At 39.4% G+C, this 26793-nt stretch overlaps 1 protein-coding gene across 1 annotated transcript; it reads right to left on the minus strand.

The window, feature by feature from the left end:
- Positions 1-6640: 6640 nt before the first annotated feature.
- Positions 6641-9108, minus strand: TAS2R42 (taste 2 receptor member 42). Its single transcript, XM_082738942.1, has one exon. It carries the CDS (start codon positions 8100-8102, stop codon positions 7131-7133), a length of 972 nt encoding a protein of 323 aa, XP_082595068.1. The 5' UTR covers positions 8103-9108; the 3' UTR covers positions 6641-7130.
- Between the last annotated feature and the right edge of the window lie 17685 nt (positions 9109-26793).

The following is a 26793-nucleotide window of genomic DNA, read 5'->3' on the forward strand; positions in this document are numbered from 1 at the left end:
CTTAATTTTAATAGCACCGTCTAAAAATAAACCTGCAATACAGGCATTATTCATTAATTCCATTCAATAAAATCCATAATAGTTCAAATACTACTGTGGGTGAAATAAGAGAAGCAACATTATGGAGCTCACATAGTATTAGAAAAAGCAACATTAAGTAAACTATGACTATAGAATGTGACAAAAGTTTGACCGCAATGCAACTGCAACTAAGAGGAGAGTCCCATAAAAGTCAACATTCTTCTACTTTGTTCCTCTACAACTTCTACAGTCAATAGTTCATTCTGGTTTTATAACGAGAGTGACAACTGGCTTGGATCTTGAAACTTCTTAGGATTTCTTTCTTTTTTTTTTTTTAAAGATTTTATTTATTTATTTGACAGAGAGAGATCACAAGCAGGCAGAGAGGCAGGCAGAGAGAGAGAGAGAGAGAGAGAGAGAGGGAGAGAGAAGCAGGCTCCCTGCTGTGCAGAGAGCCCGATGCGGGGCTCGATCCCAGGACCCTGAGATCATGACCCAAGCCAAAGGCAGTGACTTAACCCACTGAGCCACCCAGGCGCCCCGCTTCTTAGGATTTCTTGAAATAGATAAAAGGGAATTGTTTTCCAGAATGATATAAAAGCATATGCCAAGACACCAAAATCAGACCTATTTGGAGCTATTACTTTGGATTTTTGAGCTTTGTTCTCAGTAAGTTACTGCCTATTTAATTCTGAATAAGCTCTTGTCAGCTGAGAGGGAAAATATAGTAGGAAATAAACCTGAAGGGGTAGGGGAGTAGGAGGGAGGTTCTCCTTTTCATTAATTCTGCTTTTGGTTAAAGACTTCATTACATCAAAAATTGTTACAGTAAAATAAAGTTTGTTTTTTTGTTTTGACAAACATGTAACAATGGTCTTTCAATCTTGACGGCAAGGCTATCCCTCTTATCTTGAGAACTCTAGTTATATACATGTGTGCATATATATATATATATATATACACACATACACATTATTATTAATTAATTATTAATATAGTAATAATATATATTGATACCTATCAGCCAACCCCAGGGATTCTGACTTAATTGGTCTGGCATATATTGTGGACACTCATTAAGAATTCCTTGATATATGCCTTAAAGAACCTTCTAAACCCAGACAAAACTCTTTGTACCCACAAGCCATAAATCTATGAAGATTCTCCAGGAATTAAACAGGAATTTTGCCCACTTGCCCTCCGACGATGCATTCCCCACTCAGCCAATTTTGACCCTGGCAATAAATTACCTGTTTTATATTGGTCTCAGACTATCAGTGGTGATGCTCTAGATTACCCGTGCCCGAGGCTCTCACCTGGGCCCTCACTACCCATGTGGGCCCCCACAGACTTGTCCCCACCAGAGTCCCACATAGCCGAGGTGTCGCTGTGGTAGAGTAGGCACTTAGCTGGGCATCATCAGGATGCCTCAAGGCCAGCAAAGGGGGAGTCAAGGCCTTTGCCTTTGGCTCAGTTCATAATCCTGGGATCCTGGGATCCAGCCAGGCATCGAGCTCCCTGCTCAGTGGGGAGACTGCTTCATCTTCTCCCTCTGCAAACACCCCATCCCCCCGATTCCCACCCTCTCCCGCCCCTCTCATGCTCATACTCTCTCTCTCAAATAAATAAATAAAATCTTTTTAAAAAGAAAAAGGAAAAACAAGGTTTATTATTCACAAGTCCTGGAGGATGCACGGAGCAAGCCCAGGACCACATAGGGAAGTCATGGGGAGCTGAGAGGAGCACAGACCTGGTGTTCTGTTTTTATTTACATTGGGAATGGGTGCCTAGGATTTTACAAGCTCATACTTTACTGACAAATTTATTTTATTTTTAAAATCTTCTTTATTGGGGCGCCTGGGTAGCTCAGTGGTTAAGCCTCTGCCTTCGGCTCAGGTCATGATCCCAGGGTCCTCGGATCGAGCCCCGCATCAGGCTCTCTGCTTCGCGGGGAGCCTGCTTCCTCCTCTCCCTCTGCCTGCCTCTCTGCCTACTTGTGATCTCTGTCAAATAAATAAATAGAATTTTTAAAAAATCTTCTTTATTTGAGAGAGGGACAGCTAGAGCACACACATGAGCAGGGGGAGGGGCAGAAAGAGAATGAGGCTCCCCTCTGAGCCTGGAGCCCAATGCAGGTATACATCCGAGGAACCTGGGATCATGACCTGAGCCAAAGGCAGACACTTAACCAACTGAGACACCCAAGCACCCCTTTAAAACATAACATTGTTAACTAGGACTTGGGAAGGGAAAAGTGGGGTCATGCAAGCAGTCAGTTATCTAGGTTACTCAGGGCTCTCTAAAAGGGGAACTTCATGGGTGGGAGTGGCCTGGCTTCTTAACCCGATGTTCTCCTGGAAGCTGTGTACGCAGCTTGCAGTATGTTTGTTCAAGACGGATATCTTGGATGGATATCTTGGCAATCAAAAACTTTTTACTTCGGGCATGTACACCACATAATCTTAGCTAACGTGTACCTCTATGATGACCTTAAGCTCTGTGAGAGAAGGGACTGTTTTGTTGTCAACTGATCTATTCCAATTCCTAGAACACGGAGGGCCTGGCAAATAGTAGGCCCTCACTATTTGTTAAGTGAATGAATGCTGACTTGGTATTAACCCTATTGGGAGCACAGAAAAAGGGAAAATGAGTAAGACTAGACTGTGAAACTAGTATAAGAACAAGAAAAGAAAGCAACTCTTTAAAACTGGGGAAAATGTCATGAGATACGAACTCATGCACAATTTCTGTTACTAACCCTGCAATAACCAACACTGCTCTCCAGCCATCCTGGCTCAAACCAGAAGTCATACAGAGTCCTAAATCCTTGCAGGAGGTGGGGGCCTTTGACCTTCTCTTCACGGAAGAGACTACTTCCAGTGGAGGGAGTTGGAGATGGATTGAAAACTCTGTATTTGGTGGCAGGAAACCAAGAAGACTATAGAGATCACAGATGTTTTCAGAAATGCTCTGCATGATGTAGAAAGCTACCCGACAGTAAGGCTCCATTGGTAAATATGGTTCAGCAGGGACAGAACCTACGTAGCAACAAGTTAGCCAACAGACGCTTAGTCAGTACAGAATACTCGAGTTCATAGTTACACTGAAGAAGAGACACAATCAAAAGGATATAATAACAAGGATAAAAATCACAAGTGCTATATGCTATGAGTGGAATTCAAAGTCCAGGCTCCCATTTTTAAAAACCCGCATAACTACAAATTTGTCTCTGCTCCTGGGTTGAACTGCCTTAATATTCTTCATTCTTAAAATGGTTGCATCATACGCCAAAAAGAAAGTCTTGTTGTATATGTAAATATAAGGGATATCATTCCAAAATGTTTGGGCAGATAACAATCAAATTTATGTATATGCTGCAGGGACCATCCAAAATACCTAGTCTAAACTTCCAAAGATAAATACAATTTAAATAAGAAAATCTATGAATATTGATTTTATAATTATCAGTTGAAAAAGTGACATTTCTCCTAAGGAGAAAATACACTCAGAAATCTACTTTGGCCTAAGTCAAATGGGAGTAGTACTTATATAGTGATGAACTACTGCTTATGTGAATGTAAATACAGGTGATCCAACTGAATGGTTTTGGACTCTGTTATTTGGCTTGATTTCTCCCTGTTCCCTCCCTGTGTCTGTAACCTCTCCGGTGGTGGTGGTGGGGGGACATACCTAGGTTTTCAGTTTGGCTCTTTCCATTGCCTTTCGCTCCCTATGGCCATAGGTTTACATCCCCTAATAGCCTCCGAGAAGGCAGCGACATATGTTCCCCTAGCTGTGATGCTCCCTTGTAGACTTTTGTTTCACTTAGCATATGCCTTTAATTTTCAAAACTGAAGGCTTTGTTTGCTTGAGTGTTTGTTTGTTTGTTTGTTTTCCCTCAAAATCCTTAGAGGGCAGACATCCCCAAGGGCTCTTTCTCCTGACAAACCTAAGACAGGGCCAGTGTAATTAACCTCCACAGAGGCGAACACTGGTCTCAGGCTTAAAGTAAGACTGACTGGGCATTTCTATAGTCTTCTGAGGCTGCATTTATATTGATGGGGGGGGGGGGGGGACAGAAGGTAAAATTAAAAAGCCGTAGTCTACGATACAGGATTTAGTGTACAAGGGACAAAAATGTTCACCTGTATATGTTTTTCAAATGCTTCAAACTTTTCAAATCAATTTGTTCTTGCGAAGATTGGTCTTAAGGTTCTGAATGGGACATAGATAACTCTAGACAACGTATCTAGGGTCTCAAATGACAGAATTGCGACAGACCGTGTGATGGTGCTAATGTCCTTTAAAAGTGTTCCTGGCTCAGAGGAGATGGGGTCTAATCAAGATATTGCTGGGAGAAGCCACCTACTAACAACAGACAAACCACCTCAGACACTGAGGAAATTCATGTGCCTTTCTCTGAGATCTACCTGACAGACACATTCACTGGAGTTCAACAAAGATGTCTTGCTGTGCTTGATGTAGGTCTTATCAGATGCCTCCAGCACTAGACCTAAGGATCCGAGATAAGACTATTTCAGCAATAAGTTATTTGTTCCCTCCTATAAATCGCCTAGGTGGACAAACTGAAATAAGCAGTGATTACACCAGATTTTTCTAAAAAGGATTTTTATTTATTTATTTGTCAGAGAGAGAGCACAAGCAGGGGGAGCAGCAGGCAGAGGGAGAAGCAAGCTCTCCCCTGAGCAAGGAGCCCGACATGGGACTCCATCCCAGGACCCTGTGATCATGACCTGAGCCGAAGACACATGCTTAACTGACTGAGCCACCCAGGTGTCCATACACCAGATTCTTTAAATGAACATTTATCTGGTGGGTAAGAAAGATAGTTAACGAGAAATCAGTGACAATCTCCATCAGTGAATTTCTCCAACTTTGGTTCCAGAGTAGAATAGAATTACCAGTATTTCTTCCCCAGGTTGTATGAGACTGGCAACACACGAGTTGGGAGTGGCTCTTCTCAGCTGGTGGTTCAGCAGTTACTGCGTCCCCCACGAAGTCTCTTGTTATGGGGAAAGTAGAGGTGCAGGGCTGAATCTCACTTGCTATTCAAATATACAGATTACAATATGTCAACTGCAATAACCCCAGCCCATGACCCTGTCTTCCCTTGCTAGTTCTTTGCTGTATTTTTTGTCAAGAACAGGGCCCTGTTCCTTAGAGTTCCATCTCCCTTGATTTGTTGCATTAGCATGGACTTACTCCTAGTTAAACACTGATATACCCCTGAGGCCCATTTATTAGAAAAAAGAGCTGTTCATAAATTGGTTCGATTACTTTATCTTGCCTACCAAAGAAAAGTTTCATAATTTGGTTACCATCTTATAAAGAGTATGTGATTATCTCTAAATCATGCATATGAAAGGATATAAAAAACAAAACAAACTCAAAATCTGAATCCAAATGTTCATTTTGCTCAATTTGCATATTCCCTTTTACCAAGGCCAGATAATTAAAGTGACAATACTGTTAGTGCCCAAAATAATACACATACATTTTCTTTTGTAAAACAGAAATTACTTTGTAAAAAGAGTAAAAATTTTCTTATCTTTAAAACCATTATCCACATCATTATTGTTACTGATACACAGAAGCACCACCTAGGCTAGATGTGTTTGCGGTTTAGTTTTCTACATACGGTGAGACAGGACAGGGAAAAAATGTTAATAATTCTTGCATCATTCTCAGCTTCAGGACACTGTGCTAGAGCAGTGCCCATACCTATCGCTCCCTCAAGATTGATTTACAGCCTGCACATTTATCATCATTTAATTACACCCTCCTGTTTCTTTAACACAATCTAAAGAATACATCAAAGGTAAACCCTAAGAAAGAAGTCTTCATTTATTTAATATTTTTTTATAAACATATAATGTATTATTAAACCCAGGGGTACAGGTCTGTGAATCGCCAGGTTTACATACTTCACAGCACTCACCATAGCACATACCCTCCCCAATGTCCATAAGAAGTCTTCATTTTTAAACAATTCCATTATACATACCTGCACAGCCTCTGTATAATATAATCTATACCATCATATTCAAAATTTTATAGTAAACTTTCCCACCTTTAACCTTATTTATAATTTGTCATTACCTTATCTAAATTTAATTATAGTCATAACAGCACCATATACATATGCTCCAACATTTACACCAAACATATGGTGTTTTTATAAATTTTGCTTTCTATGCCTTCCTTATTGACCTGTTTCTATTTGTTTCTCAAAGAACTCTAGTAATCAGATTGCAACAAAATATATGTGCACAAACAGGAGCACCATCATTCTCAAAATGTAATTATGGTCTTTTCATAGTTGCAATGAGTGTGACGTTAAATTATGGAGTAATTTTTGTATTTTTAATTCTATAGAAATATCAATATCTACACTCTGAAAATAATATTGTATATCCTGGAATTTAGCAAAATTAATAAGTGCCTCTTGGCATTTATTACATCAAAATTACAAAATTACTTTGTAATTACAAAATTACTTATCACATCAAAAATTCTTATGATTTGGGATTTCAAATTAAGATTAGCATTACAAGCATGAGTTTCCAGTTTATTTTATTTTGCACTGTGACTATTATTTCCTAACATCTCGTTCCCATATTAGCTATAAGATAATGACAACAATGAAAAGCTTTTTCATAAAAAAAAAAAAAATTAGACCTTCAACCTATGAGGTCATCTTTTTCCCATCTATGACTTTAGTTGTTCAATTAACTTTCTTATCAAAAAGTTATAGTTCATCTACCTAGTGAATTTTATAATTTATCTCACTTTCTAAAACACGACATGCCTCTTGCCCCCATACAAGTTACAATTACATATATCTGTTGCATATAAAATTAAATAATCTAAGTTCTCTTTGAAAGGATATTTGAGATTTTAAAATATTGGCAACCAATGTTTTAAATAAAAGTGAATACTTTTAAATTATATTGGCTGACCATGTGTCAGTTATCACGAAAAGCAACCTGTTTAGGAAAAATTTCAATGATGTTCAACAATATTTAAAGGAACCCTCCCCCCAAAAAGCCAGTTGAAGTGAAATTGATTCTCAGATGCCTCAGTCTTCATCATTGGAAAGGCTCTGGAAGGTTTATCTGTAAAGATGAAATTGTTTTTTCTCTTTTCAGGAAGCTTTTAAGATGCCACAGAACATTCAAGGCTGTCTGTCTTAGCCTGCTGTTTCCCAGAATCAAAATTAATGAGTGGCCTGAGGGAAAGATGTATACAGCCAACATGATAAACTTTGCGCTCTTGTTGTTCCAAAATAAAAAAAGGATCCAATTTGACAACTGTATAGACAAAAAATGAACTGTGAAAAGGAAGAGGAAAGACACCACCATCTTAATGGCCTTTTTATGGGCCTGCATGCTGAAGTCCCTGGAGCCCATCGAGTTGAGCTTCAAATTCCTGATGTGTTTTACCAACGACAGAAATAAAAGAAGCAATGAGGTCAGGGACAGAACAATAGGAATGATATAGGAAATACTAAGAAGAACTAGGGTTTTAATATAAGAAGTTTTACTTTCATTTATATGTAAGGTCAGATTACTTTCATCCATTGCATGGATATTCCAGAAGAAATCATTAAATGTTTCTAGCAATAGAAGGTCAAACAGTAAAATGAACAAAGAAAATACAAGAATTGCAAGAACCACTCTGTTCATTCTCCACCTCAGCCAGAGGAAAAGGGAATGGGAGAACTGAGCTATCTTAAAGAGGTAGAAAATGCTTAGGCAGGTAGTAAACCAGGTGGACAAATGATTAGTTATTCTCCAAAGCAAAGTAACAGGTTTTGCTAGTTTATGAGTGAAATAGAAAGGTGGACTTAGTCCCATCATAAATGATTCAAACGATGACACCAATAGCTGCGAGATTCTGGAGATTGCCAAGCAAGTGAGGATGAAGTCAGCTAAAGAGATCTCTCGGTTCCTGACCCATTCAGAGCAGTTTACCAGTCCAATAAACACATTCCCCAACATTCCAATTATGAATTCTGCTGTCAACAGTGTGAGAAAGATTGTATCCAATCCAGCTAACATTTCCACAGGAAAAAGAAATCCAAACTTCTAGTACAGTGTCACATTAATAAATTTATAATCAAGCTCTTTCAGAATAGCATCCATTTCTGGTAGTTATCTTCACCGCCCTTACTGCAATTCCAATCTTAAGCAGGACGTCCTGCTGTTGAATCCGTCTCATATACATATATATTTAAGGAAATTTTTCTGCTTTAATTGTAATGCCAACTTAATCCAGTAAGATCTGCTAAAGTGTATCATCTCACACAGTTTCACGAAGATGTTTTTATTTATCTGAAAGAGCTACTAATTTCCAAACCAAACAGTTTGTGTTCCTATTTATGGTTTGACAAGGATTCAAATTTTCCACTTGAGGTACTGATTACAAGGTTAAAGTCAAATTTGTTAGCATGTAAATATGGGTCAGATTCTATTTCATTGATTTGTGAAAAAATCACCTCACCTGAAATACTACACCATTTGGATCCAAATATTTTAGCTGTTTTTCATAGAGAGCTCTGAAATAAGCTAATAGTAGTCTAAATCTAAATAATCTAGACTCAGATTTAGTTATAATTCAGTGAATATGTCTTGAGTGCCTGCTCTAGGTCAAACCCATTTCCAAATTGCAATGTAGTTTGCTACAAAAAAAAAAAAAAAAAAGGCATTAGGAAAGCCATAAAATAGTGAAAACACAGAAAAGAAACAATAAGAAGAATAAAACATAATGTGAACACAAAAAAGGTAAGTATAAACATTACGGTTGGGGAAAGAGAAACATGGGACATTTGCCTTGGATTGTATAGATAATTAGAATTTCATGAGGGAACTACTAAGTTATATTTTGGACGGATCAAACAATATACGAAAAGACAGCCAAACTCAAACTACTTTTCTGAAATTAAAGTCTTCTCGCTGATAATTTACTGTAATTACAATCTAAATGTTCTTCGGGTATCTCTGAGTGACATGTCCACAACTAAACACAGTCCCCGGTTGTGTTCTTTATCTTTGTACTTGTTCTGTTTGTTTTGGCCAGAGACACAATGCTGTCCATTTAGCCTTAATAGACAGAAAATGGGTAAAAAATCATTTCAGATTAAATAAGGAAAGAGTAAACAAAAGTATCTCTTCTATGTATTCTGGAAACAAAGATTTTGACAGAAGCCATCAATATATAAGAAATGACCTCAAAGTTACAAATTTTGTGCCTTGTTGGCAGTAAGTGTTTGGGTGTTGTCAGACCATATCCAAAATAATAAATGAAATCAATAAAAAAAAAAAACTTGGCCCTTTTCAACATTACTGTCACACTCCTGAATTAAATTCTATTAATTTTTTAAGTGTGTATATAAAGAACAATGATATATAATGAACAACCGGTAAATTATTTTGTATGACAAAAATTTTAATTTAGGACAAATATTTAAAATTATAGGAAGAAAGAAAAAAGGGAGGGAGGGAGGGAGGAAGGGAAGGAAGGAAGGAAAGAAGGAAGGAAAAAAAGGAAGGAGTTTATTGGATTCAGCAAGTCTGAAGGAAAATAAAGAAATTTGGTAGTGGTATTTTCAAGAGGAGAATGATAGCTTTGACCAGATTTGTCCAGAAATGGAGAGAAATTCATGGCTATGAGAAGCATTTAGAAGTAGAATTAGTCTCGGTGATGGATTTGGAGCTATAGAAAGGAAGAGAAGCCAGCACATTCAGGCTTCTTTTGTACCTGGATGCATGGAGTGCTGGGACCTTAGGTAATCCCTGGACGGGGAGTAGGTTTAGAAGCAAAGTGGGGAGACAGAAGAAAAGTTGGAGGATGATCAGTTCTGTTTTGAACATTTTTGGAGTATCTGTAGGTCATCCAAGTAAAAAGATGGGGTAGGCACTTGGGTATTTGAGACTGCAGCTCAGAAAAGAAATTGAGATTATTAGCAGAGATTTGAGAATCATCAGCACATACTTGATCCCCTAACAAGTGATGAGCTCCAAGACCTTGAGGAAGACCAGAGGATGAAACCAAAGACAAATAGCAGAGTAGGGAAACCCAGAGGCTAAGGGATTCTAAGCAACCAAGGACAATGAGTGTTGTAAAGAAAGAGTAACCATTACTTCCTGATATTAACAAAAGAGTCTCTTATCAGGAGGTAGCAAAGAGGTCCTTAGTATAGGAAGAATAGCTCAACTGATTAGAAGCCAAACTGCTACGTGAAAGAGATCCCAATAATGAAGCGTTAGAAAACCAATTAATGTAATCAGTGCATTAGCAGATTAAAGGAGAAACACCAGGAAGAAAAGTTTAATATAAATCTACATTTATTCATAATAAATGTTCTTAGCAAACTGGTATTAGAATGCTATATGCTTTTTCCTGATAAAAAGTTTTTTAAAAAAAAGTTATGTTAAAAAACCTGGAGTAGGGGAGCCTGGGTGGCTCAGTGGGTTAAAGCCTCTGCCTTCGTTCGGCTCAGGTCATGATTCCAGGGTCCTGGGATCAAGCCCCGCATCTGGCTCTCTGCTCAGCAGGGAGCCTGTTTCCTCTTCTCTCTCTGCCTGCCTCTCTGCCTACTTGTAATCTCTGTCTGTCAAATAAAATAAATAAAATCTAAAAAAAAAAAAAAAACAAAAACCCTGGAGTAAACATTGTACTATGGATACACCAAATTCATTCTCCCTGAGTTTAGGACCAAATGAGCTAAAAACATCTCACTATGTCTGTTTTTTGGAGGTTTCCACCAATCACAATAAGGCAAGAAAATGTCATAAAAGATATAAGACGGTAAAGCACAAAACAAAACTGACCTTATTCACAGATGAAAATTGAGACTGCACAGAAAATCCAAAAGAATTCTTTAATACATTGTTAAAATATGATCCATTTACAAGGTTTCTGGACACATAAGAATTGTGCAAGAATCCATTCCATTTCTTCATATCATCCACAAGCAGTTAAAAAGAAATATTCTTTTAAAAAATGAAATTTCTGTAACCTCAACAAACATCCAGCATCTAAGAATAAATCACACACACACAAAAGTATGCAACACCTTTGTGGAGAATGTTAAAAAGTCTGAAATGGCTTTAGCTGTTTTTTAGCCAAGATGTATTAATTACACACTAGATATGATCAAAGTCTCTAGATATTTTAAAAAATTTTAAACCATTATTACACACATCTTCCCATTTTAGGTATGCATCCAAGGCATTAAATTCTCTGCCTTCATTGTTGAATTACTAACATTTCCTGCTTATGTCTAGGTCATGAATTTGTCTCCCTTTGAAAAGCAGTTCTAGGGGCGCCTGGGTGGCTCTGTGGGTTAAGCCGCTGCCTTCGGCTCAGGTCATGATCTCGGGGTCCTGGGATCGAGCCCCACATCGGGCTCTCTGCTCGGCGGGGAGCCTGCTTCCTCCTCTCTCTCTCTCTGCCTGCTTCTCTGCCTACTTGTGATCTCTGTCAAATAAATAAATAAAATCTTAAAAAAAAAAAAAAGAAAAGAAAAGCAGTTCTAATATTGCAAGGGCAGTACACATCTCCATGAATAATCAATTCTCCTCCTTTCATCTAGTCCAGTTACTTGTGTGTGTGTGTGTGTGTGTGTGTGTGTGTGGTTTTTAGCTGTACTATAATGCAATTTTCCATGTAGGAAATAAGGGTGAGATACTTTCTTGTTTGTTAATGTGCAAATACAGACTGATATTCTATCTTTTTCTTTTTTGCATTTCCTTTGCCTGACAAATTTGTGACTGAATCTTTAGCTATGGAAGATAATCTAAAGCTATTTATAGTTATCAGACTGTGGTTAGGATAATGAAAAGTAAAGCAGAGGCTAGACCTTACAACTGGAATTTTCTTCTATAGTGCCTTAGTATTCACTGTAAGTGCCTGAATCCAAATAATGGGTGTAAGTTGATTTTATAAAATTAATTAAAATTAACTGTGTGCATTTTGTATGACCCAGACCCCCAAAACAAAGATTTATTAAATATGGTTCCCAGAAGTAGTAATGATGCCATAGAGAAAGGGGCTTTAGAGAAAAATTGGCTTGGTTTCCATGAACAGAAAGAAGCTCATACAGGTGCGAAGAGCTCTGTTCATGGATTATAACACAGTTGGTGTTTAAAAAAAATTTTTTTTTCATTAGAATTAAACTGTGATATCTAGCCTTACTTTTATGGCTCTCCCAGAGATTAAAAAGATATGGATCCAAAGTACTTCAGACATAGTCCTTATGGAGCCATTTTATACTATGTCACCTTTAAATTATGTTTACCCCATGGGGACCCTCAAATCTGGCTTTGAGGAGATGGAAGACTGGAGGATTGGATCATTTATGACATTTTAATCTTTTTTAATGTATATTGTGTTAAGAATGCACCGTGTGAACACATATTGGGGTTATCAAATCTCCGCAGTTATTCTATGGGATTTCAACACATAGGCACCCTTGCCCCAGATGTGGGGCATGGATCTCATCAGTGGAGTTTGTTGTTACTTACTGTTGTTTGTCTTTTCTTCCCTTCCTTCCTTCCTTCCTTCCTTTTTCCTTTCTAATGACCTAAACCTGTGGTCATAAAGGTGTTAAAGCTTCATCTCTAAAGATAGCCTTTGTCTTCACTTTCTCTTCTTTAGAAACTGACACACATTTTAGTTCACAACTGGAATCATGGATATAAACTGGTCTCAGAAAATATGCAAAATTATGGATCAATCCCTAACTCCCAAGTTGGCAAATAAGATGTTCCCATGACAGACATCATCATACATGCAAAAATCAATCCTGTAACAATTGTTTCTAAAAGTCACAAAATATCTTCTACAGTGATGGAAGAAGCTGAAAATGTTTGCTGAAAATGAACCCATCCACTGGACAGATGGGCAGCCTGACTTGAAACATTAGTCACAAATAGAAGAAAATCACTATATCATGAAAAATTCATAATAAAGAACCATACCTATATTGTTCTATAGCTGCTTAATTAAAAATCAGACCATGGATATAAAACTGTCTCTTCAGAGACCAAATGCAATGCCAGGACTTGGTAAACTGATCGATACAGGAGAGGGTGGAGAGAAAGTCAAGGATGTGTCCCAGTTCTCTAAGCTTGGATACGTTCTGTCAATTAAGAGAGAATTCAGGAGAAAAAGGAAGGTGAGCAGAGGAACATATTTTTTCATCTTAGACATGTGAGTTTAAGAGGCCTGAGAATAAACCTTATAATATACTTAGCTAGAATTCTACTTTACACCCATTTTCATTTTGTTTTGTTTTATCTAATATATATTTTCTATATAAAATTTCTTTCTTTTTTTTTTTTTTTTTGTCTGTTAATCCAGACCTATCTCAGTAGCAGCATATGGTAGTGATTTAAAGAAAAACACTTCCTATACCCATCTTTTTCAACTTCTGTTGGGGGCTGCTTGTAATCCCCCCAGCTTTTTTTAAAAAGATTCTATGTATTTATTTGACAGAGAGAGAGAGAGAGACACAAGCAGGCAGAGCAGCAAAGGGAGAGGGAGAAGCAGGCACCTCACCGAGCAGGGAGCCTCGATGTGGGGCTTGATTCCAGGACCCTGGGATCATGACCTGAGCCAAAGACAGTGCCACCCAGGCGCCCCTGTAATCCCCTTTTCAAAATATGCTACTATATGGAATAGATTTTCCTGGCCTGTATCTTTTGAAAGTTTTTACCTTCTACATTTTGAAACATATTCTTTTCCAGAAAGAATAAACCAAATTTCCTTCCCTCAACAATCCAAGTGACTGTTCCACCATATCCTGAACATTTTACACATTTGTACAAATCTTGGCCAATATCATCATTATGCAGAAAATGGTTTGCTTAAATGTGCATTTGTACTATTGTTAGTGAGGTTGAGACTCTTTTCTCTATTTAATTGGCAATTAATATTTAATTAGCATTAATTACTTGCTAACACCATAGGGTTTTAAATAGGTTTTATTGTTTTATGTAAGAATTTCATATATACTAATGCTATTGCTCTTTATTTGCAATTCATTTCATGGAAGTTTCCTACCCTATTATTTTTGTTATTATGTTTGCTTTAACTTTATGGGAATTTTTGCAAACAGATTTTTTTTCTTTTTCTCAGCTTTATTGAGCTATAATTGACATGCAAAATTACAAAATATTTTGAGTGTATATTGTGTCGACTTGATATATGTATCCATTATATTCTCCTCAACTAGTTAATTAACACTCCCATCACCTCACATATTTATCTTTTTGTGTGTGTGTGAGAATGTTTCTATTCTCAGCAAATTTCCTCTATACAAGAAGGTTATTAACTGTAGTCACTCCATTTCACATTAGATCCTCAGACCTTATTTATCTTATAGCTGAAAGCATCAGAACTGGATACCCAGCTGATGTTAGAGAATTGCTTAGTGGTGTGGGGAAAATCCTGACACATCAGAACTGGGAATGACAAAAACAAATCACAAATCTAGTAAGTTACGGGCTGGGTTTCAAACCTAGATCATCTGGCTCCAGTATCTGGGCTTTTAATACCTATATTGTGCCACTTTTCATGGCATAGCAAGACAATTTGCTTATTATCTTCTTTGTTTTCCACAGGGACCCAGAAGCTTTACTTAGCGAAAGCTATTAGAGGTTTTTGTTTTAAATTTAGTATTATTGTTATTATTTTTTTTAAACTTCATTTATTTAAGTATGGGGCTCGAACTCACAACCCTGAGATCAAGAGTCTCATGCTCTTCTGACTGAGCCAGCCAGGCACCCCAGGAGAAGATATTTGAAATAGAATGTATTAATCTCTTTTCTCCTAGCTGGGGAACAGGCACCCTCTGTGTCCTAAATGCCACTTTCTCATTATGTTTTGTGTCCTATACAGTAGACCAATCCCCACACCTTCAAGTGAGTCAACCAGGGCACCGTATCTCCCTTCAGTGCCACCAGATCTTGATATTTGCTGATTTTTTTTATTTATTCACTTCTTCTTTGGGGATTCTGATGTCACTTCCCCATTCGAAGCCATAAGAGTAAAAGGGCAGGGAAAGATGTATAATACTATGGAAAGCATTGGGTGGCACCTAGAATTGAGACCAGCTTTCTTACTGAAGTAAAGTGCATTTAGTACTTAACAGCTTACTAATGGGTTTTGTGGACAGTCCCTCTTAAAATTGAGCAAATATTTCTAAGTCACAAAATTAAAGACTAAAAAGTATGGAATATGTAAAAATGCTTATAAACTTTTAAACTATATACAAGAACTAGTTACTATTAACAGTCATCACTACTCAGATCCAGAACCAGAAATTATGTAATAATTATTTCTATCTACTATGAGATCACCAGAGCAGAACTGCGTACAAGTTGGTACTCTGCATTCAAAGATGGAAAACTGATTAGATAAACAAAATATCCTGTAGGACTCTTTATCATCCCATCATCAAAAACCACAGACTTTTTAAAATTATTGTGTTATGTTAGTCACCATACAGTACATTATTAGTTTTCAATGCAGTGCTCCATGACTCATTGTTTACATATAACACCCAGTGCTCCACCGACTTTTACAGGCAGACTAGTAATCTCTATTTGGTCTGATAGGTAAAGCAGGAAGAGCAGTATGAGATAATCCAGTGGTTTTCACTGTATTCAAAGGACAAGAACAAATTTGTAGAAAAATCCTACAATTTCCATCTGTTGGAATTTGAAACTCTGCCTGGGAGTCACAGAAAAATTCCTGGGTTTCTAAGCCAAGAAGAAGATAGGACCCAAGAAACTGAGTGAGACACTGGGAACTTACTGTGAGATTTCTACAACTTCAGTGAAAGACCTCCAAGACCTTACTAGGTCTCTGTGGCTTTAGTGTGAGAACTCCTATGGCCTTAATAGGGAAGGTTTCCAGGACCCTCATATGAGATGTCTGTGACTTTAGTGTGAAACCTCTGTGGCTGGTATAAACTGATTTACTGAGGCTTAGCTTTGCACTAACAGGTCTGAGAAAAGGGACTTTATGTTAAGGAAATAACAATTTAGTTCCAAAAAAGCCCATAACAAGAAAAGTACAATTTCAGTGACTAGCTTTATAAGCATTAGATAAAGAGAATGATTTTTAGGTTCCTATGATATTTCTTAGGAGGACCACAAACCAAAACTTTAAAATGGGAAGATAGTTAAATATGCAGAATATGACAAAACTCTGATGAAAGAAATTTTAAAAAAACTAAATAAATGGAGAGAAAGTCCATATCCATGGATTAAAGGGTCAATATTGATGAGATTTCAGTTTTTTCCAACTTGATGTATAGATTCAATGTAATACCAATCCAAATCCCAGCAAGGTAATTTGTAGTTATTAATAAATACATTCTAAACTTATATAGAGGGCAAAAAGATAAAGACTAACCAAGATAATACGGAAGAAGAACAAAGTTGAGTCTGATTTCAAGACTCACTATAAATCTACAGCAATCAGGATAGCATGGTATTGAGAAAAGAATGGACACATAGATCATGGGAACAGAATAGAGAGGAGAAAAGCCGATCCACACAGATATAATCAATGGATCTTTGACAAAAGAACAAAGGTAATTCAATGAAAAAGGATGCTCTTTCCAAAAAGTGGGGCTGGAACAACTGGACATTCATATGCAATAATAAACAAAAAAGAACATAAACATAAACCTTATACCTTTCACAAAAATTAACTCAAAACAAATCAAAAACTAAATGTAAAATACAAATGTATAAAATTTGTGGAAGAAAACGTAAGAGAAAATCTAGGTGAGCCATATGATGACCTTTTAGATAGAACACCCAAAGAATGATCCATGAAAGAAAAACATTGATAAGTTGGATCTTATTAAAATTTAAAACTTCTGTTCTGCAAGCAAAAAAAAAAAAAAAAAAGACAATTTCCATTCTGTGTTTCCTAAGATTACTTCCCAATTGGCACCAAAGTTGAGAAGGAGAAAGGTTTTTTATTGTATCTTCTAAATCTTCGGCAGCCTATTTTTCCAAATCCCTGGGCAGACTGAGAAGCAGATGCTAAATAAAAAAGCCACCAAGACAGAAACAGAGATGATTGTTTATTTATTTTTGAATCAATAGATGGTAGGAATAAGTCCTGTAAAATAAAGACATAATCTCACAAGCACAAATATGATGAGGAGTGACAATGAGAATTGATGCACCTCACAAAAGGCAGATTCTGCTTTCCACATTCAGAGAGCTTAGCATTTCTCAACAAAGATGTGTGGCGTCCCTGGGAGTCTCAGTTGGTTAAAGCCTCTGCCTTTGGCTCAGGTCATGATCCCAGGGTCCTGGGATCAAGCCCCACATCAGGCTCTCTGCTCTGCGGAGAGCCTGCTTCCTCTTCTCTCTCTGCCTGCCTCCCTGCCTACTTGTGATCTCTCTCTCTCTGTCAAATAAATAAATGAAATCTTTTTTAAAAAAAAAGGGAAAAAGAAAAAAAAAGAAAGAGAGATGTGGTTGTTGAAAGAGCTGAAGTATGAAATGTACATCTTACTATAAGGGCAATGGGAAAATGGGGGGAGGATTTTAAGCAACATGATCTAATTTATATTTTTCTTTTTTTTTTTAAGATTTTTTTATTTTATTTATTTGACAGAGAGAGATCACAAGTAGGCAGAGAGGCAGGCAGAGAGAGAGAGAGGAGGAAGCAGGCTCCCTGCTGAGCAGAGAGCCCCATGCGGGACTCGATCCCAGGACCCTGAGATCATGACCTGAGCCGAAGGCAGTGGCTTAACCCACTGAGCCACCCAGGCACCCTAATTTATATTTTTCTTAAGCAAGATGATCTAATTTAAATTTTTCAAAGACCTCCCTGGCTGTTGTAAGGAGAACAGATACTGGATGTGGTAGAGGGCAATGTTATCGAGATCAGCTGGGAGATTGTTCAAGTCTCTAGGAGAGAGATGATCACTGCCCAAGTCTTGTGGTAGAGGTTTTGGAAGGAGTCCGTTTTTGCGGTGTCTTTTGAAGGGAGAGCCAATTACACTAGCTCATGGGCAGTGGGGTAAGAGGAGTGAGAGGTCAAGACTGACTTCTGTATTTTTAAACAAATGCCTAAAACAACTGTCATTAACAGAGAAAAGATTGAGGGAGAGCAGGTTTTAGAATCTGGAAGTCAGGAACTCTATTTGGAACACCGCAACAGAAACATACATATTAGAAGGCAAGTGGATTGTTTGACAGCTTAAGTTCCTCTTACGGTGCCTCACTCCCGCTGCAGTCTCAGTCATTGCTTCAACCCTGCCCTTCCTAACTGCCCGTCTTCTCTTCCTCTGCTGCTGTTGTGTCTGGTGAGCTCAGAGCCAATGTATACTTTCTCAGTACATACTAACCTATTTCACTAAAGAAGGTTAGTGAAAGGATCTGAGCTAAGTGATATTTTGAAAGATCACCTGCTCCTTTTCAGTTCCAGTTTCCAAAAGAAGCCTGCCTTCCTGGAGGACTGCTCCTTTCACAGACACCCACACAGTGTGAGTAAGTGTGCCTGGCACTCTCCCTTCCGTGCCTTATCTCTGACCCTCCTGTCCTGCCTGAAGGTCCACCATAAACCCTCTTGTCCAGACTGCTCAGCTCCCATTTCTCTTTCCAAGTCATGTCTGGAAAAGCCAGAGACAGTCATCCCAGTAACCTGAAGGGACCCGTGAGGCTCAAGAAACTACTCCCCTCCTCCACGTAGTCAGAAAAGACTTGCCAACTGCTAACATACCCCCCCTTCTGGAATACAATCATAATTACACCAGGAAAAGCAACCTGTCTAGTCACCTTGCAAGGGCAATATTATTTGGGATGTCTTCATGTAGTATTATTATCTGCAACCCTTCCAAAAGGGTCAGACCCAGACGCTCATGTGTGCAGTACAGAATCCATTCATCTGTATGCATCAAGGAGACTGTCTTTAGGATTTGGGGCCACGGGGTCTTCCCCACGTTACCCCAGCCAAGCCATCCCAGATTACCACTGAACACAAAACTGCACAGAACTGAACACTAGTGGGCGCCTGGGTGGCTCAGTGGGTTAAGCCGCTGCCTTCGGCTCAGGTCATGATCTCAGGGTCCTGGGATCGAGTCCCGCATCGGGCTCTCTGCTCAGCAGGGAGCCTGTTTCCTCCTCTCTCTCTCTGCCTGCCTCTCTGCCTACTTGTGATCTCTCTCTGTCAAATAAATAAATAAAGTCTTAAAAAAAAAAAAAAGAACTGAACACTAGTTCTGAAATAAGGGAATCCGATGATACAGGCTAATCTTGATCTTTAATAAAATAAGTAAGCAACTACTAAAGATAACAGAATAATCAGCAGCTGCAGAGAGGAATGCGGGTAACTAAAAAGACTTCTTGTTGCCAAATTTAAAAAAAAACAAAAGGCAACAACCCTAGGGAAGAGTAGGAGAGCCCTTGAATTGGATGATTAAATTAAGGAGTTCCTCTGAAATGCATAACAATAACTACATCTAGATATAAGAGGAAAAATAAGCACAGGGAAGACTGATTCAGGAGATAAAATATCAACAAATGCGTTGTAGAAGGAGAATGGGGAGAAATGAATGTCAGAATATTGCAGAGAAAATTCCCTGTGTTGAGGAACAATCTGAGAAAATAGCATAGAACAGCACAGAAACTGACCGAACAAGAGAATATTATGGCAATGCAGCTGAGGCTTTGAAGGAATATCAGACCATCTTGCTGGAGTACATAACTGGGGGCCACTAAATTATCAGTAGGGGGGTTCAAAATATTTCCTAAATGAAATAAAGCCCAAATGGAATCTTACAGATTTTAGAGAAAAGAAAAAGAGGGACGCCTGGGTGGCTCAGTTGGTTGAGCGGCTGCCTTCGGCTCAGGTCATGATCTCAGTGTCCTGGGATCGAGTCCCACATCGGGCTCCTTGCTTGGCGGGGAGCCTGCTTCTCCCTCTGCCTCTGCCTGCCACTCTGTCTGCCTATGTTTGCTCTCGCTTCTCTCTCTCTGACAAATAAATAAATAAAATCTTTAAAAAAAAAAAAAAGAAGAAAGAAAAAGAATGGGTGAAGCCCTAGAGGCATAACATGGCACAATTCATTCAAGGAACTCTGTATTCAGTTTGTTCTGTTCTAGAACTCCCATGGTGGATTCTTCATTCACCTTCGCTTTCACTAAATATTGTAACTCCCAAGGATATTAATAAGAATAGGAAGTTTTGGGGCACTTGGGTGGCACCACTGGTCAGGCGACCCAGTCTTGGATTTGCCTCTGGTCTGATTTCAGAGTTATGAGACTGAGCCCTCCCCATCCAGTCCCCCACTCGAGAGGAGCCTGCTTGGGTTTCTCTCTTCCCACTCCTTCTGCCCCTCCCCCTGCACTCTCATATGCTCTCTCTCAAATAAATAGATAAATCTTAAAAAAAAAAAGAAAAGGAAAGGAAAGGAAATTTTAGGTCATCTGCATTCTACAACACCAAGATTTTCCTGTTAGAGCCAACCTCAGAGAATTTTGGACTGTGTGGTCCAAGTAAGCCCACGTGTGCTCAAGTGTGTGTTTTCCTCGTACATTTTAAAGTTAAACAAAAATAGATTTCCATATCATCAAAAAGTTTAGCTACATATCACAGACATGTGCACACACACCAAGAATGATGAAGTTTGGACTATAATAATAATCAAAGATATTGACCGTCTTCAAATTTGGCTAAAGGGTCACTGCCAACACGCACACACACAAACACACACACATGCACACACATACTCTTTTGTTCTTCAATCTCCCTCTTTATCTCTCTGTCCTCACTTGCCTGGGGAGAGGCTCGTTAATCAGCTCCAGAAGAGGCCTTTGCAAGTCATTCTCCCAGAGCCCCAGGATGGGGTTTCCTGGAGGGGAAAGCACCAAGAGGGAAGGAGAAGGGAAGCGCCTGTAGAGAGTAAAATGGAGTCTCTCAGGTCAAGCAATGAGGCAAGCAGTTAAGGTACTGCGGCTATGGGATATCGGGATAATTATCCGCATTTCGGACATTCTTCGGACCAGTGTCAGCTGACACCCCAGAACTGAAAACAATAGGACCAGAGGTCTGCAGGGCGCCTGAGACAGATGAAATCCTTTTTAAAAAACGGAAGATTTGGGCAGACTCTTCACACCTGACCCCTCTCTGTCTGACCACTTCAAAAAGGCAGCTGGGGTGGAAAGCTCTGCCCGATGGATCTCCCAGCAGGACCCAGAGCCTTCGCTGCGGGAACATCAGGAGCAGTGAGGGCCCAGAGCTGCCGGACCACACGGAGGCCTCTCAACTGCGCACCCCCAGATCCACTTCCACCTTTGGTTCATGAACTCCCTGCTCCCTTCTGTTGTCTTCTTTGTTGTGTGGCTTTTTGTGTTGTTACAGGATTGCAGGGTTCTTGTCCCACTAAGTCCAAGAACTAATCTCGCAGACATGTAAGGGTGAAGTGAAATGACCGTTTACTAAGTGAAGGTGAGAACAGAAAAGAAAGAGAAAAGCTCTCTAGAGTGAGGAAGGTCCCGAATGGGTTGCCACTGAAGGTTTTTAGTAGAAGTCTTTTATTGAAAACTTGACCAGGAAGCTTGTGGCCTTGAGATTCTTACGCCATCTTGGTTTGAGCAAAGACTATTGGTAACATCCTTAATCACTTCTCTGAGGTCTGGTCATTTTCTGTGATTACAACGTAGCTGCCAGGAAAAAAAAAAAAAAGGACTTCCTAACATCCTAACATTCAGGACCAGGTGCTCTGGTTTTTTCCCTTATCTCTGGTTTTCTACACCTCAGCACTTCTCCACATTTGGGATTCCTGTGAGCCTGGTCAAGGGAGTCAGGGGCTCCTGTCTCTCCCTGCCTAGACTTTAACCCTTCCCTTACTCCTTATGCCCTGCTCAGTGTGCTGTGTAAGAAACCAAGCTTAACCACATGGTGAGATGTCCCTGAGTTTACAATCCTGAACCTACTTTATAATTGTGATTTCACTTTGCTTTATGATTAAATAAATCCAACATTGTGGAAAGTCACAACTCGTGTGTGTGCCTTCATAGCGTACTCAGGACCATTAATTCACCTGGAGCCTCCCGGATGTGGTTTCATGGAGGGGAAACACCAAGAAGGAAGGAGAAGGAAAGGTCCCAACTCCGACCCTTCACTCCCCACTGGACCTCTGCGAACAACCTCGCTCTCCCCAGATTGGGGTGAATGACAGCAAAGGGGCTGCTCCCTCCTAAGTAAGCCTGGCAGTGTCCAGCTCCAGGTGCTGAAGAGTCTTTGGTGGTGATTTTTTTTTTTTAGAACAATATTCTGTAGTCCCCAACATCAACTCTGCATCTAACATCATCTGTTAATTGTACTTGAATTTCTCTCATTGCAAAACTTTTTGTTTTTCAAAGAGTTAATAACCATCTTTTCCTCCCTTATTTGTGGCTTTTCTTTTTTTAAACATCTAAGCCATCAGGCAATCTCCACCGAGATCAGCAAAGTCCCTTTCAATGCAATTTTCCTCACCCTCAAAACTGTCAGATAATTTGCTTTTGTCTTGGAGATTTTTTCTCCCTTTTAAGTAGTGATTTGGGAACAAAGGCAGAAGAAAAGATAAATAAAATTAAATGTCCTTATGACCCACAGCCCAGAGGCAAGTACTTGAGGCAGGCAGAGTATAACAGTCCTCCAGGAAACTCCCAAGGACCTTAAAGGGAATTCTGTGCTAGAGGGAAGAACAACCTTTACTTGACTCTTGTCCTCCAGGATCCTGTGAGTCTCCTTTACCATATGAAAGTCCTTTTGGAAACTTCCCTTATCTTTACCACCCCCAACTCCACAGTACAGAATCTTCTTACAGTCCTGGGGCAACTGCCTTTCTGCCCTCGGGTCCTGTGCATCTGCTTTAACAGTACCACCTTTGTGCACCAAAGATATGTCAGGAATTCTCTCTTGGCCACTACTTCAAACCACATCAAGTAGGATGATGGCTCACCTCAGTTAATAACGCCTTCCTCCTTTTCAGTTTTTTTCCTTCATTTGAGGAAGCCTTCTTTTCTTGCAAATGAGTGCATGAGAGGCAAAATAGTTCAAGATCTTTCATGTCTGAGAATGACTTTAGTCTGCCCTCTTGATATTTTGACTGGATAGAAGACTCTAGGATGAAAATTATTTTCACACAGAATCATTATGACTCTGTTGACTGTTTTCTGACTTGCACTCTTGTTCCCTTATCGTGCTCTCAGTTCATTGTAGATGACTATTTTTCTCACTGAAATCTTCAGGATCTTTTTCTCCCCCAAATTTAATTAGATATATGTTGATGTGGATTGTTTTTCCATTTCTTGTACTGGGCACTGTATCCCAATATGGGCCCCAATTCTGGGCCCTGCAATTTAGAAGGGATCCCATACAAACACCAAAACCAAAGGCATTGCTCTTTCTTTTCAGCCATTAGAAAAATATTTTAAAAGCTCAGCCAGTAAATTTTATAAAAAAAACAAGAATTTGGGGGGGGAGGGTAAAAGGGACAAAGGCTGAGCCGGGGGCCCTTCAAGCCTGAGAATGCAGGAATGAGAATGTATCAAGAGAAACCATTCAGTTTCTGCCTTGGGGCACTAGTGACCAGGCAGACCGGTTCTTCCCCTCCCCCACCCACCCCCAATGGGCAATTGTGCTATCTGCCCTTCCTAGGCTCAATGACAGAAACCGGGGAGATGTTTCAAACTTTCTGGAAACCCTAAATCAGAACATAGGCATGAGGGAGGAAAATGTATCTAGCAGGTTCCCACCGAAGCTTGACCAAGTCAGCCCTCAGCCCAGACCAGCTTCCCCCTTGCTATTCCTGCAAACAACTTGCCCCCTCCTACCTCTTAGTTTGCATAGGCAAGGGTGGTGCCCAAGAACTCGAGGGCCTTTCATCTCTAGGCTTGGTCGAAAAGACAGTCTCCAAGGAGAAGGCCCCAGACTTGGGCAGATATGTGACCTGAACCTAGGCCTAGCTCCGTTTATAACTTGAGCATATTTACAGATCTAGTATGCAGGCCTCCATTCATACTCCCGCACTGGCCTCTGCATAACTGGGAGCCTGTGGATAATCACTGGACCGTTTCAGTATGGAGAACCATCATTAAATTCTGGGAAATTCGGCATTTAATAATTTCTTTTCCACTGTTTTCTGTTTTCTTTAAAATATGTGTTAACTGAATTTTCTTATTCCTTTTCTTACTTACTGACCATCTCTTTGCCTTTTTTTTTTTAAATAGGGGAATTCCTTAATTTTACCTTCTCTTGAACTTATCAACTTTACAAATGTCAGTATTTCTATGTTTTCTGATTGATGCTTTTTTTTTTCTAAGTTTTTACTTATTGTTTTTAGTAATCTCTACACCCAACATGAGGCTTGAACTCACAATCCCAAGATCAAGCATTGCTCACTCTTCTGACTGAGCCAGCCAGGCACCCCTGGTTGATTCTTTAAGAGCATCCTATTCTTGTTGCAAGGAACAGTATCTTATCCTCAGAATATCTTAAATGTTTCCTATGCTTTTCATGTTTTCTGTGTTTCTTCTGAATTCCACCCTTAGTGTTTCTTAAGTGCTTTCTGATGGAGATTTTCTTCAAATATCTGGTGATTCTCTGCTTTCTTTTCATACATACAAGTTAGACACTGAGACAATGAGAAAACTCCGTGTGCATTGCAAGCATTTTGTAGAAACATGTGCATCACAGTAGGATGACCGGGTGGCCTGATCACTATTTTGTTGAAGACCTACTCTGTATACTTTCTCTGAGACTGCTCTGAGTCTTCAAAAGAATCTTCTTGTCTCCTGCTTAGCAGGCATATTCCTCCCTACTGGCACTTGGGAGCTGGCCAGGATAAGCGGTTGGGCATCTCTCCATTCATTTAACTCAGTTGTCGTGCTTTTGTGCAGCATCTCACTCACTCATATCCTCTTCAGTGACAGCTTTCCCAAGTCCCATACCTCTCTGGTTCAGTTTTCCAGGAAATAAACTTCTCTCTCTCTCTCCTGCTGGAATAAGGGAGGATATGAACCTATTTCCTGCCACCTGTTTTACCGATATCATCATCTCATCTTTAGAGCACCTGGGCCTACACTCCTTGAGCCTTGCCAGGGCTTCATGAGGACAACTGGTATGTGTAAAGCTTTTTCCAGCGAGATAAACACAACACCAGGCAAAGTGGGTGCAAGGCAAGATTTATTAAAAACGCTCTCCGGCGAAGTTTCAGGGCTCAGAGAAGGGGAGCCAGGAAAGTTGCGCCGGGAGGAGGTGGGCACCCTCGGGCGAGGTTCCGCCACTCTGGAAAGCAGAGTGGCGGAAGTCGCGCCCAAGGCAGGGAGGAGGGGCCTTTTAAGGGGTCTTGGGGAAAGCTCAGGGGTCTCTTGGCAAGTTTCCCTTATTTGGATATCCCGCCGCTCATCGGATTCCCATTGGTCCACAGGAGCCCAGGGTGGGGGTCTCAGATTCCTGCTTGGGCCTTTGTTCTCCTGTCCCAGCTCAGGTCTTGTGGCGGGAACTTTCACCATCTTTAGTAGCCCTTCCTGCCAGCCCAACAGTATGCTTCTACTTGGTACCACTTGTACCCCAACCAGACTTGTACAGGTACTTGAGAATTGTCTTTCTCCTTTCTGTTATATCATTACCATTTTGTCTTCAGTTTTCATATATTTTGACTTATAATTGTCCTTATAGTTGTCCTAAAATGTCCTATAACCCTTTTAGCAAAGATGGTGTTTGAATTTGTTTCTTGTTTTTTTTTTTTTGGGGGGGGGGTATGGCCTTTGAGAAAAAAAGGGGATGAAAAATGTTTTTACTACTAAATTAAAAGCCATTCTCAGGTGTATTTCAGGAAAGCAATATACCAATATGCTAAGAAATCAAAACAAAAAGTTACCAAAGCCTTATAAACCAAGGCTTCAGTTCCATCATTCCATTTACACAGGTCACATCTTGGTAGCCAGTAACTTTTATGTTGCTAAAAGACAATGGACATTTTTTAGTCTTTAGATTAACTTGCTTCTCAACAGTGATGGACATTGTTTATAATTCTGTCCTACTTGGTTCCACAATACTGTATGTACTCGTTTTGTATTCTAACTCTCTGATTGTTCCACTCACTATTTCTTTCAGTTAACAAATATTTATTGGGTCCTTACTTACTCCAGCTGTTTTACTAGAGGCTTAGGGAATAATGTTAAATACAAAATCATGATTGCCACCACCTAGGAGCTAACACCATGTGTGTCCTTCATAGATGTTTCCATTTGGTCATGAAACTATAAAATTCCTCTGATTTTATTTTAGATTCTTCTTGTCTCTTCTCACCATATACTATCTCCTTAGAAAAATTCATGCTAAGGAAAAAAAATGTTAACTATGTGAGGGGATGGATGTGCTAATTAATTTGATTGTGGTATTTATTTCAAAATGTATTGATACACATTTGATATATGATATACATAATCATATAGTATACCTTAAATAGACATAGTTTTGTCAATTATACCTCAATAAAACTGAAAACAAAACAAAAACCCTAATCCTTGTCACAGCTTCAAATGTCATCCATGTGCCAAGGATACAAAATTTTATCTCTTGCCAAGATCTCTACCCTGAGCTTCACACTTTTATCTACACTGACATCTTCATTTGACTATTTTAAAGGTACCACTCAATATTCCCAAAACAAAATTAATGGAGTAATGTTAACTCTAGAGACCACCATCCAATAATTCA

This window comes from Mustela nivalis (assembly GCF_964662115.1).
Source record: "Mustela nivalis genome assembly, chromosome: 7".
In the NCBI taxonomy this organism is placed as follows: Eukaryota; Metazoa; Chordata; class Mammalia; order Carnivora; family Mustelidae; genus Mustela; species Mustela nivalis.